The sequence below is a fragment of the Centropristis striata genome, chromosome 11 (assembly GCF_030273125.1).
Source record: "Centropristis striata isolate RG_2023a ecotype Rhode Island chromosome 11, C.striata_1.0, whole genome shotgun sequence".
NCBI lineage: Eukaryota > Metazoa > Chordata > Actinopteri > Perciformes > Serranidae > Centropristis > Centropristis striata.
In genome coordinates, this window is record NC_081527.1 from 37,499,705 (window position 1) to 37,517,087 (window position 17,383).

Sequence of the window (17,383 nt, forward strand, 5' to 3'; positions counted from 1 at the left end):
CATGACCATTTTTGTAGAAATTCTGAGATTATAATGGGTGTGTATTGCACGGAATGTTCGTGTCACAGTGTGTGACATCATCGCCAGAGTGTAGAGGGAGAGAAGAAATTGTCAAAAAATAAATTTGAAAACTGCGCTCCAGGCCGCAAATTCCACTCTACAGAAATAATTTATACATAGAAACGTAGGAAAATTTGTCTTCTCCCTCACGATCCTCTGGTAAAGCTGTCAGAGTTATAGTTTGGGCGTAGGACGCACAGATGATCCACCAACACCACCAACAGCCTCATTGGCTCCCATATTAAAAACACAGGAAGATTTCAGAAGAAGGAAGATGGAAGTTTTTTTAGATCGCTCTAACAAAGCTATTTTAAAATTTTTCTCAAAAAAAATCATATGTAGACGTTCAGGAAGAACTCGGGGCGCTCAAAGTGAAGTCGGATCAATGATAGGTATTATGGTTTTGCCAAAAATGCTTTCTGTTCGAGGCCAGAAATTTCAGTCCACCTCTGGCTGCTGTCACTGGCAGGTGTCAGTTCATTCTGTTGATTGCTTTGATCTGATTGTTTTGATCTTTGATGTGATTACAGTTACAGATACACACACACACACACACACACACACATGCGCGTAAGCACGCACGCACACACACACACACAGTAACTTTATGTGATTTTAATTACACACACACACACACACACATTGAGGTTAAAGGGCATAGTTTGAAATCTCTGAAGAATCTCATCATAGTGTACACACACCGGCAGTAGCCCCCGTGGCCCTTTCAAAATTTCCCCAGAGGAAATTTTCTAGTTTTCATTATTATTGTCACTGCTAATAAAAGTGTCAACGGTATTACCGCCATCTTTATTATTGCTTTTTCCATTATTATCACCATGCCACAACAGTGATTATCATAACAGTGTTTTTCTCTTTTCTTTCTTTCTTTCTCTGCTTTTCACTATTCCTCTAAACTTGTGTAACCAATGTTGAATGAAAATAATGAACAAACAGTATTATCATGAATTGTATTGTTCTCTTATTACCCATGAAAATTAATTTCAGTATTATTATTAGGGCCACGGGGCAATCGTACCGAGCACTTTTGTTATACTGTGGATTTTTTCTTCTTCCTCTTCCAGACGCAATTTCGTCCCGCTGCTAGTCAATTATATATCAAAACGTTCGGTTTGATCGGGATCGGTGTGCTATTGATCAAATAGTGATTTATCAGATATCTAAAACCTCAAATACTCAAATAAAACCATAATAAATAGGTGAGGAAAGCAGATAATCATCACAGTGAAATAAGCAAATGCTTGCAAACACACAATATTGATTCATGATTCCAGTGATATTGATATTGCAAAATAAATGTTTTCTTTAAGGCCTAAAATTGTAAAGACTTTTGTCTGTATGTAATTTTTGTACAATGAAACACAAGCTCCATAAATTATATTATTTAATATATTTTTGCTCTTTTGTGATTTATTTTAATACGAGAACCTTTTATTATTTGATTAAATCTTTATTAGCTTTTTTTTTTTTTTTTTTTTTTAGGATTTTAAGGCTCAGGCAGCACGCTTTGGAAAAAAATATCTAATTCGATATTTCAATGTGCAATGATTCACAATATTGGAGGCAATTATAATTTTTTGCATCATTACTCTAATTTTCTGGTAGAATATATTCCATTTTTGTGAGTATGTTTACCAAACAAAGATATTTTCTTAAGTCTGTAGAATATGATTTGTAGGCCGAGACATTTAGCCTTCACAGTACAACATGGCTTGACACCAGTGGTGGAAGAAGTATTCAGATCCCGTACTTAAGTAAAAGTACTAATAAAACACTGTGAATTTACTCCACTACAAGTAAAATTCCTGCATTCAAAACATACTGAAGTAAAAGTACAAAAGTATCAGCACCAAAATGTACTTAAAGTATCAAAAGTAAAAGTACTCGTTATGCAGAATGAACCCACTCAGATTGTTTTATATATTCTAAATATATTACAAGATTATTTGTATTGATGCATTTATGTATGTATCATTTTACTGTTGTCCACATAGGACTAATGTTAATTACTTAACACACTGTTATGTTTTATAAATGTGTAATCATATTAAATATTTTTTCATGTTGAATCTGAAAAGTAACTAAAGCTGTCAGCTAAATGTAGTGGAGTAAAAAGTACAATATTTGCCTCAAAATGTAGTGGAGTAGAAGTATAAAGTTACATAAAATGGAAATACTCAAGTAAAGTACAAGTACCTCAAAATTGCACTTAAGTACAGTACTTGAGTAAATGTACTTAGTTACTTCCCACCACTGCTTGACACATGTGGGGTATAATCTTGCAGGATCCTCTGATGCCCCCTAGAGGCTAATACCTTCATCCTTGTGGAAAATTCTGCCTACATCATAATTTTCCAGTTGGAGCATCAGAAACCTTCCTTTTTTCTTTTGTTTTCTTTTGTGTGTGTGTGGCAGGCTATCTGTGTGTTTGTGCACGTGTATTTCCAAGATGAGGGGGAGATAATCTAGAAACATCTGGACCCATGACATGTCATATTAACAAATAAAATTTACTGAAAGAAAAAACAGCCAGTGCACAACATGCCTACAGAACAATATCTACACTGTAAAACCAACTTGTTGTCTCAACTAAAATATTTGATTGTCCATGCTGCAAAAGAATTTTATGTCAAGACAACGAAGACAATGGAGTTTACTCAAATTAATCTTGCTATTTGACTCAATATTTTAAGTTAAAATGACTTTTTGCACAAATCTTTGTTGTATTGAAAAGGAAAAATGAGTTATAATAACAAACAAGCAGCATTGGGTTTTACAGTGTAACCATAACCAAAACCAAACCTAGAGACAACACAACAATCCAGAGCAGTTTTAAAAAGCCCAAAGATGAGGCAAATTCCATTTAAATTTGCTTAATCAGACTTCTACTTTGGAGTAGGACCCTGTCCACTTTCATTGTTCTCATCAGTACGTGGAGTTGGTCAGTGCCAGGTCTCGGTTTGTAGCTCTGGCTCCTCTGGTGGAGGAGGATCCAGCAGGTCGATGATCTCACCTTCCCGGAGCTGCAGAACTGCCTGCTTTAGACTCCACCTGCAGGAAAGAAACAAACACAGGTTAAGAGTGGTGCTTACTGTAACGGTGTGTTCAGACCGGACGCGTAGCGAATATTTTGCGCGACAAGATTACATACAAAGTCAATGCAAACACGCGAATAGACGCAAATTTTTGCCGGCGGCGCGAAACGCGAATGTCGCGGCGCGAATGAAACAACGCGAATTCACGTGAGTTCAATAAATTCAACTTTGGCGAAATATTCGCGTGACGCTGTGTCGGGACAGCCTATCAGCGTTGAGATTCTGGACGACAGTGACGTCATGCATTATCCCGGGAACCCGCCTATTCCGGAAAAATGGAGGAGAAACTTATTGTTGCGGTCTGTGGGCTTCCCGAGCTTTTTGACACATCATCACCCTCCTACCGCAACCGGAACCATAAAGATCTTGCCTGGAGGAGGGTGATGAGGTCACCGGTCTGCCTGGTAAGTTGTGACAATGTGATTTCAGCTATCTGCTGTAGCTACTTCTCTACAAAGGTTGATGACAGAATGAAATGGAGGGAATTATTTGGCACTAAATAGTCTCTTGGGCGAAAATTCGCGAGTAAATTCAACTACTTTTTACGCTGTGATTGGAGAGATACGATCGTTTGATAAATCACATGTGAACCGTGTCGTAAGACGAAATGTACGCTCGTTTCTACGCTCCTTAGATCAGCTATTCTCAACCTTGGGGTCGGGACCCCAATTGGGGTCGCGAGATGATTTCTGGGGGTCGCCAAATCATTTTGGAAGTCAGCTCTGTCTCCACTGTGTTAAAGTGTTCATGTGTTTTAGTTTTTTTGGTCACTTAATGTCTTTTTTTGGTCATTTTTTTGTGTTATTTGGTCATTTTGTGTCTTTTCTTAGTCATTTTGTGTCTTTTTTTAGTCATTTTGTGTCTTTTTTTTGTCATTTTGTGTCTTTTTGTTCATTTTGTGTCTTTTTTTGATAATTTTGTGGTCAATTTGTGTCTTTTTGTTTCCTTTTTTTTGTTCATTTTCTGTCTTTTTTTAAGTCATTTTGTGTCTTTTTGGTAATTTTGTGTCATTTTTTTGGTCATCTTGTGTCTTTTTTTGGTCATTTTGTGGTCAATTTGTGTATTTTTTGGTCATTTTGTTTCCTTTTTTTGGTCATTTTGTTTCCTTTTTTGGGTCATTTTGTTTCCTTTTTTTGGTCATTTTGTTTCTTTTTTGGGTGATCTGAACTGTGCGTGTGAGATTGTGTTCAGTGAGCGGGGTCACAGACAAAATGCATGTTAAATTGGGGGTCGCGACTCAAAAAGGTTGAGAACTACTGCCTTAGATAAATGGGGGCCATTGTATCCACAGTTGGGGACTAACAGAATTCAAGTAACGGGATACTGTATACTAATAATTAATAATAATAATAATAATAATTAATTAATAATACTAAATACGAGTATCTGTGTTCTGTTACAGTTACATTTTCAACTGATGTTACTGTCTTTAAATATAGATTCCTTGCTGGGATTGCTTTAATACCTCCACCAAGGAGGTTGTGTTTTTGGTTTGGTTTATTTATTTGTTTGTTTGTCAGCAGGATTGGGAAAAATAACTTCTCACATGATTTTCATAAAACTTGGTGGAAGAGCGAAAGAAAAAAATAATTTTGGAGTGGATTTAAATCACAATCAATTTTTTCTTTGGTTAACACTGGCCTGGGCATAGGGCTGAGCTCTCTAAGTGCCCTTATAGTTGTTGTTTTTTCTCTAAAATGTAACACATTTAATATATTTATTAACTACTTGGAGAGTATTTCATTAAATTGACTTATTTTCCTTTTTTGTTAACCTATTTCTATGTCGAAATAAATTAAAAAATAATGAATTTCCACCATCATTTGCATTGAATTCAACTTAGAATGTACTCACCTGTCGCAATGAGGGTGTCCAATTGAAAACGCATACAGATCACCTTTAGTTTGTGACCCAGTCACAGGGATCTTTATCTGAAACACAATGCAAATTTAAATTTATCTGCACAAGTATTGTCAGACACCAGCTCTTTACAACATGATCTTTTGCTACAGCTACCCATCATCTGCCTCCAACACAAATTTGACAAATATATAGAAAGTTAACTTCATTTGCAGAGTGGAAACTAGTTTGGTTGCCTATGCACAATAACAAAACATGCTCATGTAGCACTTTTTTGCACCTTTCCCAATAGGTAGTGCTGTGTGTTCATTAACAAGTTTTCTCTCATTTGAATTACTTTATCCGATATTTATGAGTGTATAATTATTTAATCCCTTATTTTGGTGGCTTCAATTTGGAAATCTCAACATACAACAGGACTCATAGAACTATATTGTCCCCAAAACAGTAGTAGTATAGTAGTACCTAGATAGTGCCCAAGCCTATTGCCTAGCTACAAAATAAAAAATAAATAAAACGAGAGGAGTTACTAAGTCCAAACATCATGACTTGTGTTCCCATGCAGTAACTTGGAAGTTAAGGATAATATGAGTACAAGATGGCCAAACAAACATTAGCAGCGCGTCACACTTTTGACCAAGGCGACTGTTGGGAGAATCAGTCTGATGACACAGAATACAGAATAACATTTTTTGACTAAAACACAATACCTTTATTCCCGTCACATCTTCTTGGACGTTTCGGTCAATGACACTAAAGCTGTGGACCTTTAAAGGTGGGGCCCCCAGTCTCTGCATTGCAAGTGGACATCCTTCCAACTTCTGCATAGGCAGTCTGTGGTAGTCTTCCTTAACACGATTCCCTGATTAGAAAGTAGACAGAAAGGGGGCAGAGAGGGGGAGAATGGACAAAAATGAAGACAATTGTAAAATAACAAATGAAAGAGATTTAAAAAATAAACAGTTGAAATGTTGAGCAGTTGACAGCTGTTAAACTTCTCATTCAACGAGTGAGGACTGAATGAACCAGTTAACCTGCCGAAGATGAGAGCAGAATTACTCTTAAAAATTACTCTTGACTCGAGTATGAGCAAATAATAAAAATAACCATTTAGGGGTTCCGGGGGCATATTTTGATGACATTTTGTAAAGGAGAATAAAGGTTCTTGTATGTTTTATTTAAGGCATCTTATTTTGACAGTCTTCTTGTAAGTTCTGTGGTGGATTCTCTTAACACACCATGCTCTTATTTTGAAAGCTGCATGTGTTTAACGACAGAGAGTAAGTAGCTTTTTGTGATTAAAACAACTTTAATTGTTAACTAACGTTAGCCTTACGCCACTACATCAAGAAGTAGGAATGTTGCCAATATCACGATATGCATTTTTTTTAACCATAAAAAAAATATACCGATATTATCGTGAACGATACGATATGGCACACCTCTAGGCACCATTCTGTAAAACAGAGAAAACATTTAACTAAATCAGTCTCATAAATTTACTACACTATCAATTTTTGAACTCATTAACTTAACTTAATAACCAAATGAATATATTCATATTTAGTAAAGGAATTTGGAATTATTTTCATTGAAGAGTTTGGCATCCCTCATACATGTACAACATTGAGTCCAGCTCTGACAGGCAGGCTGAACTCTAATATCAACATTTTGAACACGTTGGAAATTTGTCTGAATGGGAGCGTGAGCACACTCATCTGACAGAGCAAATAAAAACAGATGATGTCACCTCCAACCTTGATTTGTCAAGTCTTGTTGCATGAGCTGGAGTTGGGAAAGGTTCATCTTCATGGAAATGCACTGTGGTAACCAGGAGATTATGTTTTTAAGGCTGGAAGCACAGCTGTTAGCAACTAAACTATGTAAGAGAGACTGATACAATGAGCTCTAAAACTGCTTGCCAAACATAATCTCAGTATTTTTTATTTTATTTAAATGTCTATCTCACATGCAATGGGCCATTCAGTGCCAAGCTGAAATTGGGACAGCACAGTCCCTACTGCTGTATTGGAGGCCAAGGTTATAATAGTTTTGGATTTTTCATCAGTTTTAGTTTTGATTTCGTTGTGAATTTTTGTTTTCAAATTCAGTTAGTTTTAGTTAGTTTTTAGAGTGAGTTTTCTAGTTTTAGTTTAGTTTTTATTTTTGGAAAATGCTTAGTTTTAGTTTAGTTTTTATTAGTTTTAGTGTTAGTTTTAGTTGTTTTGTAATAGGGTATGTGTTGGGTGCCAGATTCAAAGAGGTCATAATAATTTTTGCCTTTATTTCCTTTTATTATCCATCTCAGCCCCAATAAGGTTATTAACTATTACAGTTAATAGTGAATTCATTTTTTTGAATTTACCATGTGTTGCATGTTCAAATAGAAACACTGAATTATGAATGAAAAAAGTTGACCAAAACGAAAACTAAGGACATTTTCACTATAATTTTAGTTAGTTTTGTAACCACAAAATACAGTTTCAGTTAGTTATCGTTTTTTTAAAAAACTCCAGTTTTTATTTTTATTTCAGTTAACGAAAATGTTTTTTCAATTCTAGTTTTCGTTATTTCGTTAGTTTTCGTTAACTATAATAACCTTGTTGGAGGCATCGTTGGTCAGGACTGTAGAGCTTGGTTTGTTTGTTTGTTTTGTTTGCCACGTTATTGCTTGTAAAAGCTTTACACACAACTCAACATTTCTAAGAAGCAGACAAACATGGCATTTAATTTAACTTAACCCTTTTCTATTTATTTTTTCTTAGGTTATCAAGTTTACTGATATACTGTGTGTTTTATGTGGTAATTATGTTTGATGTATGTTTGTGTCTTGTTTTAGTTTTGATGTGTTAAGGTTCTTGTTTTTGTTTTGTTTTAGTCTCTTTTTACCTTTGTCAATTCTGTATTTTATTGCACTTTTTGCACTTTTATGTGAAGCACTTTGGTGCGGCTCAGCAGTCTGTAAATGCGCTATATAAATAAATTTGACTTGACTTGTTTATTATTGTGGTTTTATTTATTTATTTGGGTTGGTTTTGTGATTTTGTTGTTGTGGTGTTTTTTGTTTTGTTCTTGTTTTTCTCTGTTTGTTCATTGGTGATTTGTGTTGTGTTTTGTCTAAATTAATAAAATAAAATAAAAATAAAAAATAAAAAAATAAAAAAGAAGCAGACAAACAACAACTTGCCTTCACTTCAATAAACACACAGCCAGTCCCGTTATACTCACTCTTCCCCCAATAATACGCGATGCCAAGAATAGCCACGTTCAGTACAGAGAAGGAGATCTGGATCCTCAGTAGTTTATTGTGGTAACGGAGTTTTTCGCTGTAACTCATCTTTGCTTCCTTCCCTGTAAGGCCACACACACAGACAACCCGCTTTATTTCTGCTGTCTAGTGAAAACACCAACCCAGCGTGGTGCTGGGCGTTATAACGCTCACTATGTCGCTTGCAGTATCATTTGTACTATGCGCTGCATTCCGCCGGGTCAAAGATTGGGCCTTGCATATTTTTGCTCACTTTAAATAAAATCTGAAAACATTTTCACCTTGTGCGACAGCTGCAGGACAGGAATATGACGTCTCTGCTGCGGCGTTGACTTCCGTAAACGTCACACACTGTGGATACATTCCACTTCTCTTATTTTATGGTTGCGTCCCATGTCCCTTTTTTTATGTCTCCTATCTCCTTCCTCCTCGCTTGAACCGGAAGTTATTCGCGTAGTCCCGCCCACCGAGGACACATGGAGAGAAGCAGGGAATAATAATAATAATAATAATAATAATAATAATCAGCTGTCAGTCTCTTAAACAGCTGTAGACATAAACTAATAATAATAATCAGCTGTCAGTCACTTTAACAGCTGTAGAAATGCACTAATAATAATAATAATAATAATAATAATAATAATCAGCTGTCAGTCCCTTTAACAGCTGTAGGCATGCACTAATAATAATAATAATAATAATAATAATAATCAGCTGTCAGTACCTTTAACAGCTGTAGACATAAACTATAATAATAATAATAATAATAATCAGCTATCAGTCTCTTTAACAGCTGTAGAAATGCACTAATAATAATAATAATATAATAATAATCAGCTATCAGTCGCTTTAACAGCTGTAGACATGCACTAATAATAATAATAATAATATAATAATCAGCTATCAGTCCCTTTAACAGCTGTAGACATGCACTAATAATAATAATAATCAGCTGTTGGTCACTTTAACAGCTGTAGACATAAACTATAATAATAATAATAATAATAATAATAATAATCAGCTGTCAGTACCTTTAACAGCTGTAGACATAAACTATAATAATAATAATAATAATAATCAGCTATCAGTCTCTTTAACAGCTGTAGAAATGCACTAATAATAATAATAATATAATAATAATCAGCTATCAGTCGCTTTAACAGCTGTAGACATGCACTAATAATAATAATAATAATATAATAATCAGCTATCAGTCCCTTTAACAGCTGTAGACATGCACTAATAATAATAATAATCAGCTGTCAGTACCTTTAACAGCTGTAGACATGAACTATAATAATAATAATAATAATAATAATCAGCTGTCAGAAACCTTTTCTTTTGTTTTCCTCTTCATGCTACTTTAAGGAAAATTTCACTCAGTTTATCCCTGGTCTGTATAAAGTTATAGTTTCTATTGCCTAGTTTACAGGGTATTTGTAGTGGTGTGTGACATGAGACTTCCTATCTACGGCCATATTTCTGTGTTACCTACTACAATCATGACTACAATAACTGACTAGCTAGTCACCAAAGTGTCATTTGATTGGATTGATTTTTGTAAACGCCCCTGAGTACAGCATGAGTCATCAAACATGTGGAACTGAAGAGAAAAGAGATTTTGATGTAAAAAATACTACAGTTTAAAAAAAATATGTATATTTGGCATATATCATGAGACAAATGAACAATTAAAACAGGAACGCAAGATTAAAACTCGGAAAAATACTTTTCCTTTCATGTGGACTGTGCAAGATGTAAACCTTGTAGATATTCCAGACTCCAACAATCTGAACTAAGGGTTACAAACAACATGTCACATACCAACATGTTATGTACCAAGATCCTCTTAGGCCACATTTTGTTGTATTATATGTATACTGCATATTCAAGTAAAAACTTAGGGGTTAACATGGTAATATGGCAAAAATGATTATGTTCTGAAAAGTTTTGTACATCAGAAGGCAATATCTTAGATGGTGACATACTCCTTGGTACATGGTCAACACTCATCTGATTTTCATTTACCTGGTCTTGCAGGTCTGGACCCATGGCATGTCATACTAACAAAGAAAATTTACTGAAAGAAAAAACAGCCAGTGCACAACATGCCTACAGAACAATATCTAACCATAACCAAAACCAAACCTAGAGACAACACAACGATCCAGAGCAGTTTTAAAAAGCCCAGAGGTGAGGCAAATTCCATTTAATTTTGCTTAATCAGACTCTTCTTTGGAGTAGGACCCTGTCCACTTTCATTGTTCTCATCAGTACGTGGAGTTGGTCAGTGCCAGGTCCCGGTTTCTAGCCCTTCCTGGGTTTGAAGTGCAGCTGGTGGAGGAGGATCCAGCAGGTCGATGATCTGTCCTTCCCGGAGCTGCAGAACTGCCTGCTTTACACTCCACCTGCAGGAAAGAAACAAACACAGGTTAAGAGTGGTGCTTACTGTAAGGGCCACATGTCTGCCACAAGGGGTCATTTGTATACACTACTGGTCAAAAGTTTTAGAACACACCAACTTTTCCAGAATTTAATTGAAAATGATGCAGTTTAATGTCTCAGTGTACTCTGAAATTAATGCACATTTGCAACATTTAAAATTCTTTATTGAGCATGATAGTGTTTTGAAAGTAAAAAAAAAAAGATTCAAAATCACATTTTATGTTGGACTAAAGGACTAAAAAAAGACACAAAATGACCAAAAAAAAAAGACACAAAATGACCAAAAAAAAAGACACAAAATGACTTACAAAGACATGAAAAGAATTCAAAAATGGACAAAATAGCCCAAGACTCCATAGAGTTAAGTTGTTAACCCATTTCTTGTTCCCTGAAAAAGGCCTACTTGTATAATTCTGAAATGTACATTATTTTCCAGTTTTGGTTCAGCTTACCTTTTTTTATCTACCTCTGGCAGTTCACCACTTACCTTTGGACCCTTTCAAGCTGTTCATTTGACTTGAACTGCTTGAATTTCAATAAAAAACTGGAAAAATTGGGGTGTTCTAAACTTTTGACCGGTAGTGTAGGTTAACTGAACTGAATGAAAAATGCACCAGCATCAACATTTCCCTCTCTCTCTTTCTCAAACTCCTCATGGAGAACATCTCTCTTCTCAGCATGGTCTGCAGAGAGGCAGATCTGATCACGTCTCCTGCAGCTCCAAGGGACAAAAATGACCTACAAGGCCAGAAATCCAGCCTACATGGCCCAGAAACCAAGCCAAAACACCACTCGGGTTCAGATCGGGCAGGCCGTTCCTCCCAATCACCCCCTCCAGGTACCATCATCGTTGCCCACGTGAGCGTTGAAGTCTCCCAGAAGAACTATATATATATATATATATATATATATATATATATAGGGGTCTCCAGCAAGGTTATAATAGTTTTGGATTTTTCATTAGTTTTAGTTTTAATTTCGTTGTGAATTTTTGTTTTCAAATTCAGTTAGTTTTAGTTAGTTTTCAGAGTGAGTTTGCTAGTTTTAGTCTAGTTTTTATTTTTTGAAAATGCTTAGTTTTAGTTTAGTTTGTATTAGTTTTAGTGTTAGTTTTAGTTTTTTGTAATGGGTATGTGCCTTCATTTCTTTTGGTTTATCATCTCAGCCTCAATAAGGTTATTAACTCTTACAGTTCTGGGTGTTTTGTATTTTGGTTCTAGTGTAAACATCCCAGTCTCAGTAAACATATTCACCATGTGTTGCATGTTCAAATAGAAACACTGAATTATGAATGAAAAAAGGTGACAAAAACGAAAACTAAGGACATTTTCACTATAATTTTAGTTAGTTTTGTAACCACACAATACAGTTTCAGTTAGTTGTCGTTTTTTAAAAAACTTTTGTTTTTATTTTTATTTCAGTTAACGAAAATGTTTTTTCAATTTTAGTTTTCGTTATTTTGTTAGTTTTCGTTAACTATAATAACCTTGGTCTCCAGGCGGTACCCCTTCCAGGACACCACCCAGAGACTCCAAGAAGGCCGGGTACTCCGAACTGCTGTTTGGTGCATAGGCACAAACAACAGTCAGAGACCTTCTCCTCGCGACTTGCAGCCGCAAGGAGGCGACCCTCTCGTTTCTCGGGGAGAACTCCAACACAGCGGCGCTCAGCCGGGGGCTTGTGAGTATCCACACACCCGCCCGGTGTGACGTTGGTCATTTTGCATGTTTTGGGTCATTTTACGTCTATTTGTGGGCAATTTGTGTCTTTTTTTGTTCAGTTTGTGTGTTTCTTTGGTCATTTGGTGGCATTTTTGCTCAATTTGTGTCTTTGTGGGTCATTTTGCATCTGATTTTGGTGAACTTGTGAAAATTTTGGTCATTTTATGTCTTTTTTGGTCATTTGTGGTCAATTTGTGTCTTTTTTGGGTAATTTTGTGTATTTTTTGGGTAATTTTACATCTTTTTTGGAGGCAATGTGTGTATTTTGTTAGTCAATTTGTGTATCATTTCTGTCATTTTATATCTTTTTTGGCCATTTTACATCTTTTTTGGTCATTTTACGTCTATTTGTGGTCAATTTGTTGGTCATTTTAGGTAATTTGTGGTCAATTTGTTGGTCATTTTAGGTAATTTGTGGTCAATTTGCCTTTTTTGGTCAATTTGTGTCTTTTTTTTGGTCATTTTTACATCTTTTTTTGGCCATTTTACATATTTTTTGTGGTCAATTTGTGTCTTTTTTGTCATTTCGTGTGTTTTTTTGGTCATTTTGCATCTGTTTTGGTCAATTTGAGAATTTTTTGGTCATTTTACGTCTTTTTTTGGTCATTTGTGGTCAATTTTTGTCTTTTTTTGTGGTCAATTTGTGTCAGCGCCTCTCACCCTGGGCAACACCGGAAAAGGAGAGAGTCCAGCCTCTCTCCAGGAGTTTGGTTCCAGAGCCCACGCTATGTGTGGAGGTGAGCCCAACTATTTCTAGCTGGTAACGCTCCACCTCCCGCACAAGCTCGGGCTCCTTCCCCGCCAGCGAGGTGACGTTCCACGTCCCCAGAGCTCGCCGCTGGAGCCGGGGGTCAGCACGCCCAGGTACCCGCCGTCGCCTGCTGCCCGACTCCCACTACACCCGACCCTGAGCTGAGGTGGTTTGGGCATCTGGTAAGGATCCTCCCGGGCGCCTCCCGTTAGAGGTGTTCCGGGCACGTCCAACTGGTAGGAGGCCCCGGGGAAGACCCAGAACATGATGGAGGGATTATATCTCTCTCCTGGCCTGGGAACGCCTCGGGGTCCCCCAGGAGGAGCTGGACCTTGTGGCTGGGGAGAGGGACGCCTGGAATGCCCTGCTTAGCCTGCTGCCCCCGCGACCCGGCCCCGGATAAGCGGAAGAAAATGGATGGATGGATGATTTTCATAAAACTTGGTGGAAAAAATAATTTTGGAGTGGATTTAAATCACAATCCTTTTTTTCTTAACACTGGAAGATAGTGCATGGCCTTGGCATAGGGCTGAGCTCTCTTAGTGCCCTTATAGTTGTTGTTTTTTCTCTAAAATGTAACACATTTAATATATTTATTAACTACTTGGAGAGTATTTCATTAAATTGACTTATTTTCCTTTTTTGTTAACCTATTTTTATGCCGAAATAAACTGAAAAATAATTCATTTCCACCATCATTTGCATTGAACTCAACTTAGAATGTACTCACCTGTTGGTATCAGGGTCTCTAATTGAAGACGTATACAGATAACCTCCAGTTTCTGACCCAGTCACAGGGATCTTTATCTGAAACACAATGCAAATTTAAATTTATCTGCACAAGTATTGACAGTTACCAGCTCTTCACAACATGATTTTTTGCTACAGCTACCCATCATCTGCCTCCCACACAAATGTCAAGTTTGACAAATATATAGAAAGTTAACTTCATTTGCAGAGTGGAAACTAGTTTGGTTGCCTATGCACAATAACAAAACATGCTCATGTAGCACTTTTTGCACCTTTCCCAATAGGCAGTGCTGTGTTTTCATTAACAAATTTTCTCTCAGAATACTTTTTGTTTTACTAAAACACAATACCTGTGCTACTCTCTCATCTATGCGGTTGTTTCTGTCAGTGAGATGAATGTTGTGGACCTTTAAAGGTGGGGCCCCCAGTCTTTCCATTGCAAGTGGACATGCTTCCAACTTCTGCAGAGCCAGTCTGTGGTAGTCTGACTCAACAAATTTCTCTAATTAGAAAGTACACAGAAAGGGGGGAGAGAGGGGGGGGGGGGGGGGGGGGGGTGGACAAAAATGAAGAAAATTGTAAAATAACAAATGAAAGAGATTTAAAAAATAAACAGTTGAAATGTTGAGCAGTTGACAGCTGTTAAACTTCTCATTCAACGAGTGAGGACTAAATGAACCAGTTAACCTGCTGAAGATGAGAGCAGCTAAATAGTGAGTTGACAAGAAGAGAAGTTGAAAAGTAACCCACTTTGCTAATATACAGACTGTAACACTAGAAGCAAAACAGGATGTCATTTACTGTGAAAATGAGCTCTAAATGTAGCCTTGCAACCCCTATCAAAGTTATCAATAATTATCATGAAATATTAATGACAATAAATCATATGACTTGATTTACTCTAAGCCACCTGGAGATGGGGCACCATTCTGTAAAACAGAGAAAAGAATGAACTAAATCAGTCTCATAAATTTACTACACTGTCAATTTTTGAACTCATTAACTTAACTTAACCTTTATAACCAAATGAATATATTCATATTTAGTAAAGGAATTTGGAATTATTTTCATTGAAGAGTTTGGCATCCCTCATACATGTACAACATTGAGTCCAGCTCTGACAGGCAGGCTGAACTCTAATATCAACATTTTTGCTGTTAGAGAGAGAGCTTTACACACAACTCAACAGTTTCAAGAAGCAGACAAACAACAACTTGCCTTCACTTATATACACACTATATATATATATACACAGCCAGTTCCGTTATACTCACTCTGCATGAGATAATACATGGTGCCAACACCAGCCCCGGTCAGTACAGTGGTGAAGATGGTGAGCTTCTGTAGTTGACTGTTGGAAACCCTCATCTTTGCTTCCTTCACTGTAAGGGATGGGGTGGTTGAAAATATATTATCAACCAATGTCAAGAAAATGAAAAAGGATACAAATTAAGTTTAGACTTAATTAACAACTTAATTTCAAGTGCCGTTGACATCAAGAGTTATTCACGGTAGCTCTTGCAGGCAAGAGGTGATGGCAAGAGATGGGTTTTTTAAAATAACGAAGACGTCTCAACTACTGCTGTGGCTTCAGTCTGCGAAAGGAAGTGTGGACACTTTCAAATGACACCGTGTCAAGGAGAATAAAAGATATGGCTACCGATGTTAAAAACACACTGATTGAGAGCATTGACAACAGTCGATATTTTGCCATACAGCATGTTGTTGCAGATTTGGCAAATTTATTGGTTTAGCCAAGCCTAACTCTGGAGTGTTGTTTCACCCCCTTCCAGATACGGCATGGTTGGTACCAATGTATTCCTCTGATCATCTAGTTCCCCAACTACAGGACCTGGCCGGAACTTTCCACTCTTATTATCCACTGTGTTTATCTTCATGTGAAATAATGGTGCTTCATGAGCAATACATTTTGCATTTTAATACTAACTTATACTCCCACCATTGTCTAATATTACTGTGTCTTATTTATATTCTATTCTTGTGTGTATCGTAGTATTTGTTTAACTAGTAGTTTAAAGCAGGGGTGTCAAACTCAAATACACAATGGGCCAAAATTTAAAACTTGAATAAAATCGCGGGCCAACATTGAACAAATAAACCTTTTAATATATACCAAACATGTTTCGCTTTAACATTGAATATGGAACCAGCAACGCTTATAAACATACAATATATAACTAAATAGTGCAGACATGCAAAATCAAATTTCAAATAAAAAACACATCAATGTCATTAATTTATTAAATAAAAATTAAATAAAAACCGTATGCCTCTTTTGTATTTGCATCCTTCTGATTTAAATATCAAAATAAACTTTTTCAACAGGTTAATAAATTCTGCCTTCCTTTTCTCCATTTTTGGGAAGGGGTAGCTGGGAGACAGCTCTAGCTTGAGGTTGCTATGACGACTGTCCTGATTGACGCGCCAAAACAACAGCAGGGCATTGTGGGATTTGTAGTATTATCGGTAAATGCGCCGTATAATACCGGCGGGTCAGCTTTTATAGTACAATAATAAGATAATAATTTGGTATTGCCTCGCGGGCCAAATAAAATTACACTGAGGGCCAAATTTGGCCAGAGTTTGATTATTTAAATTTAAAGTATTGTTGTATAGTATATTTACATTGCAGTGTTTAGCACTTCCAAACATTTTTTCATATACTTTAATGTAAATATTAAGTGAGCTCCAACGGCATTTCACTGTCTCCTCTGGTCATGACGTCATTAGACGTTACCTAAAAAAAAATCCGCTAGGAAACTATTGGAACAACGAGGCAACCCGCTTTATTTCTGCTGTCTACTGAAAACATCAACCCAGCGTGGTGCCGGGCGTCATAACGCGTCATAATGCGTCTATGCGCTGCATTCCGCCGGGTCAAAGATTGGGCCTTGCATATTTTTGCTCACTTTAAATAAAATCTGAAAACATTCTCACCTTGTGCGACAGCTGCAGGACAGGAATATGACGCTGCGTTGACTTCCGTAAACGTCACACACTGTGGATACATTCCACTTCTCTTATTTTATGGTTGCGTCCCATGTCCCTTTTTTTATGTCTCCTATCTCCTTCCTCCTCGCTTGAACCGGAAGTTATTCGCGTAGTCCCGCCCACCGAGGACGCATGGAGAGACGCAGGGAATAATAATAATAATAATAATAATAATAATAATAATAATAATAATAATAATAATAATCAGCTGTCAGTCCCTTTAACAGCTGTAGACATGCACTAATTATAATAATAACAATAATAATAAGCAGCTGTTGGTCACTTTAACAGCTGTAGACATAAACTATAATAATAATAATAATCATAATCAGCTGTCAGTCACTTTAACAGCTGTAGACATAAACTATAATAATAATAATAATTATTATCATAATTAGTTGTC

The 17,383-nt window shown here is 36.5% G+C and overlaps 2 protein-coding genes across 3 annotated transcripts; both read right to left on the reverse strand.

Annotated features, from left to right (window-relative positions):
- Window positions 1-2,567: 2,567 nt before the first annotated feature.
- LOC131979908 (cytochrome c oxidase assembly factor 1 homolog) lies at window positions 2,568-8,665 on the reverse strand. Its single transcript, XM_059343984.1, has 5 exons — window positions 8,583-8,665; window positions 8,262-8,384; window positions 5,744-5,895; window positions 5,028-5,104; window positions 2,568-3,129 (listed from the first exon to the last, which is right to left on the reverse strand). Exons 1-5 carry the CDS (start codon window positions 8,662-8,664, stop codon window positions 3,021-3,023), a joined length of 543 nt encoding a protein of 180 aa, XP_059199967.1. The 5' UTR covers window position 8,665; the 3' UTR covers window positions 2,568-3,020.
- Window positions 8,666-9,943: 1,278 nt separating this feature from the next.
- Window positions 9,944-17,014, reverse strand: LOC131979909 (cytochrome c oxidase assembly factor 1 homolog). Of its 2 annotated transcripts, none has more exons than XM_059343986.1 (5): window positions 16,927-17,014; window positions 15,243-15,350; window positions 14,376-14,470; window positions 13,949-14,025; window positions 9,944-10,709 (listed from the first exon to the last, which is right to left on the reverse strand). In XM_059343986.1, exons 1-5 carry the CDS (start codon window positions 16,997-16,999, stop codon window positions 10,589-10,591), a joined length of 474 nt encoding a protein of 157 aa, XP_059199969.1. In that variant the 5' UTR covers window positions 17,000-17,014; the 3' UTR covers window positions 9,944-10,588. The 2 variants fall into 2 exon arrangements, with proteins under 2 accessions (XP_059199969.1, XP_059199968.1); XM_059343985.1 differs by having other exon boundaries at window positions 14,319-14,470.
- Window positions 17,015-17,383: the final 369 nt, after the last annotated feature.

Coding starts and splice junctions, on each gene's coding strand:
- LOC131979908 (XM_059343984.1), bottom strand. CDS start 8,664: ATGTATCCACAGTGTGTGACGTTTACGGAAGTCAACGCCGCAGCAGAG. Junction 8,385..8,582: donor TCCTGCAGCTGTCGCACAAG/GTGAAAATGTTT, acceptor GTGGCCTTACAG/GGAAGGAAGCAAAGATGAGT. Junction 3,130..5,027: donor GGACACCCTCATTGCGACAG/GTGAGTACATTC, acceptor TCTTTCCTGCAG/GTGGAGTCTAAAGCAGGCAG.
- LOC131979909 (XM_059343985.1), bottom strand. CDS start 16,999: ATGTATCCACAGTGTGTGACGTTTACGGAAGTCAACGCAGCGTCATAT. Junction 15,351..16,926: donor TCCTGCAGCTGTCGCACAAG/GTGAGAATGTTT, acceptor CATCCCTTACAG/TGAAGGAAGCAAAGATGAGG. Junction 14,026..14,318: donor TAGATGAGAGAGTAGCACAG/GTATTGTGTTTT, acceptor ATTGTGTTTCAG/ATAAAGATCCCTGTGACTGG.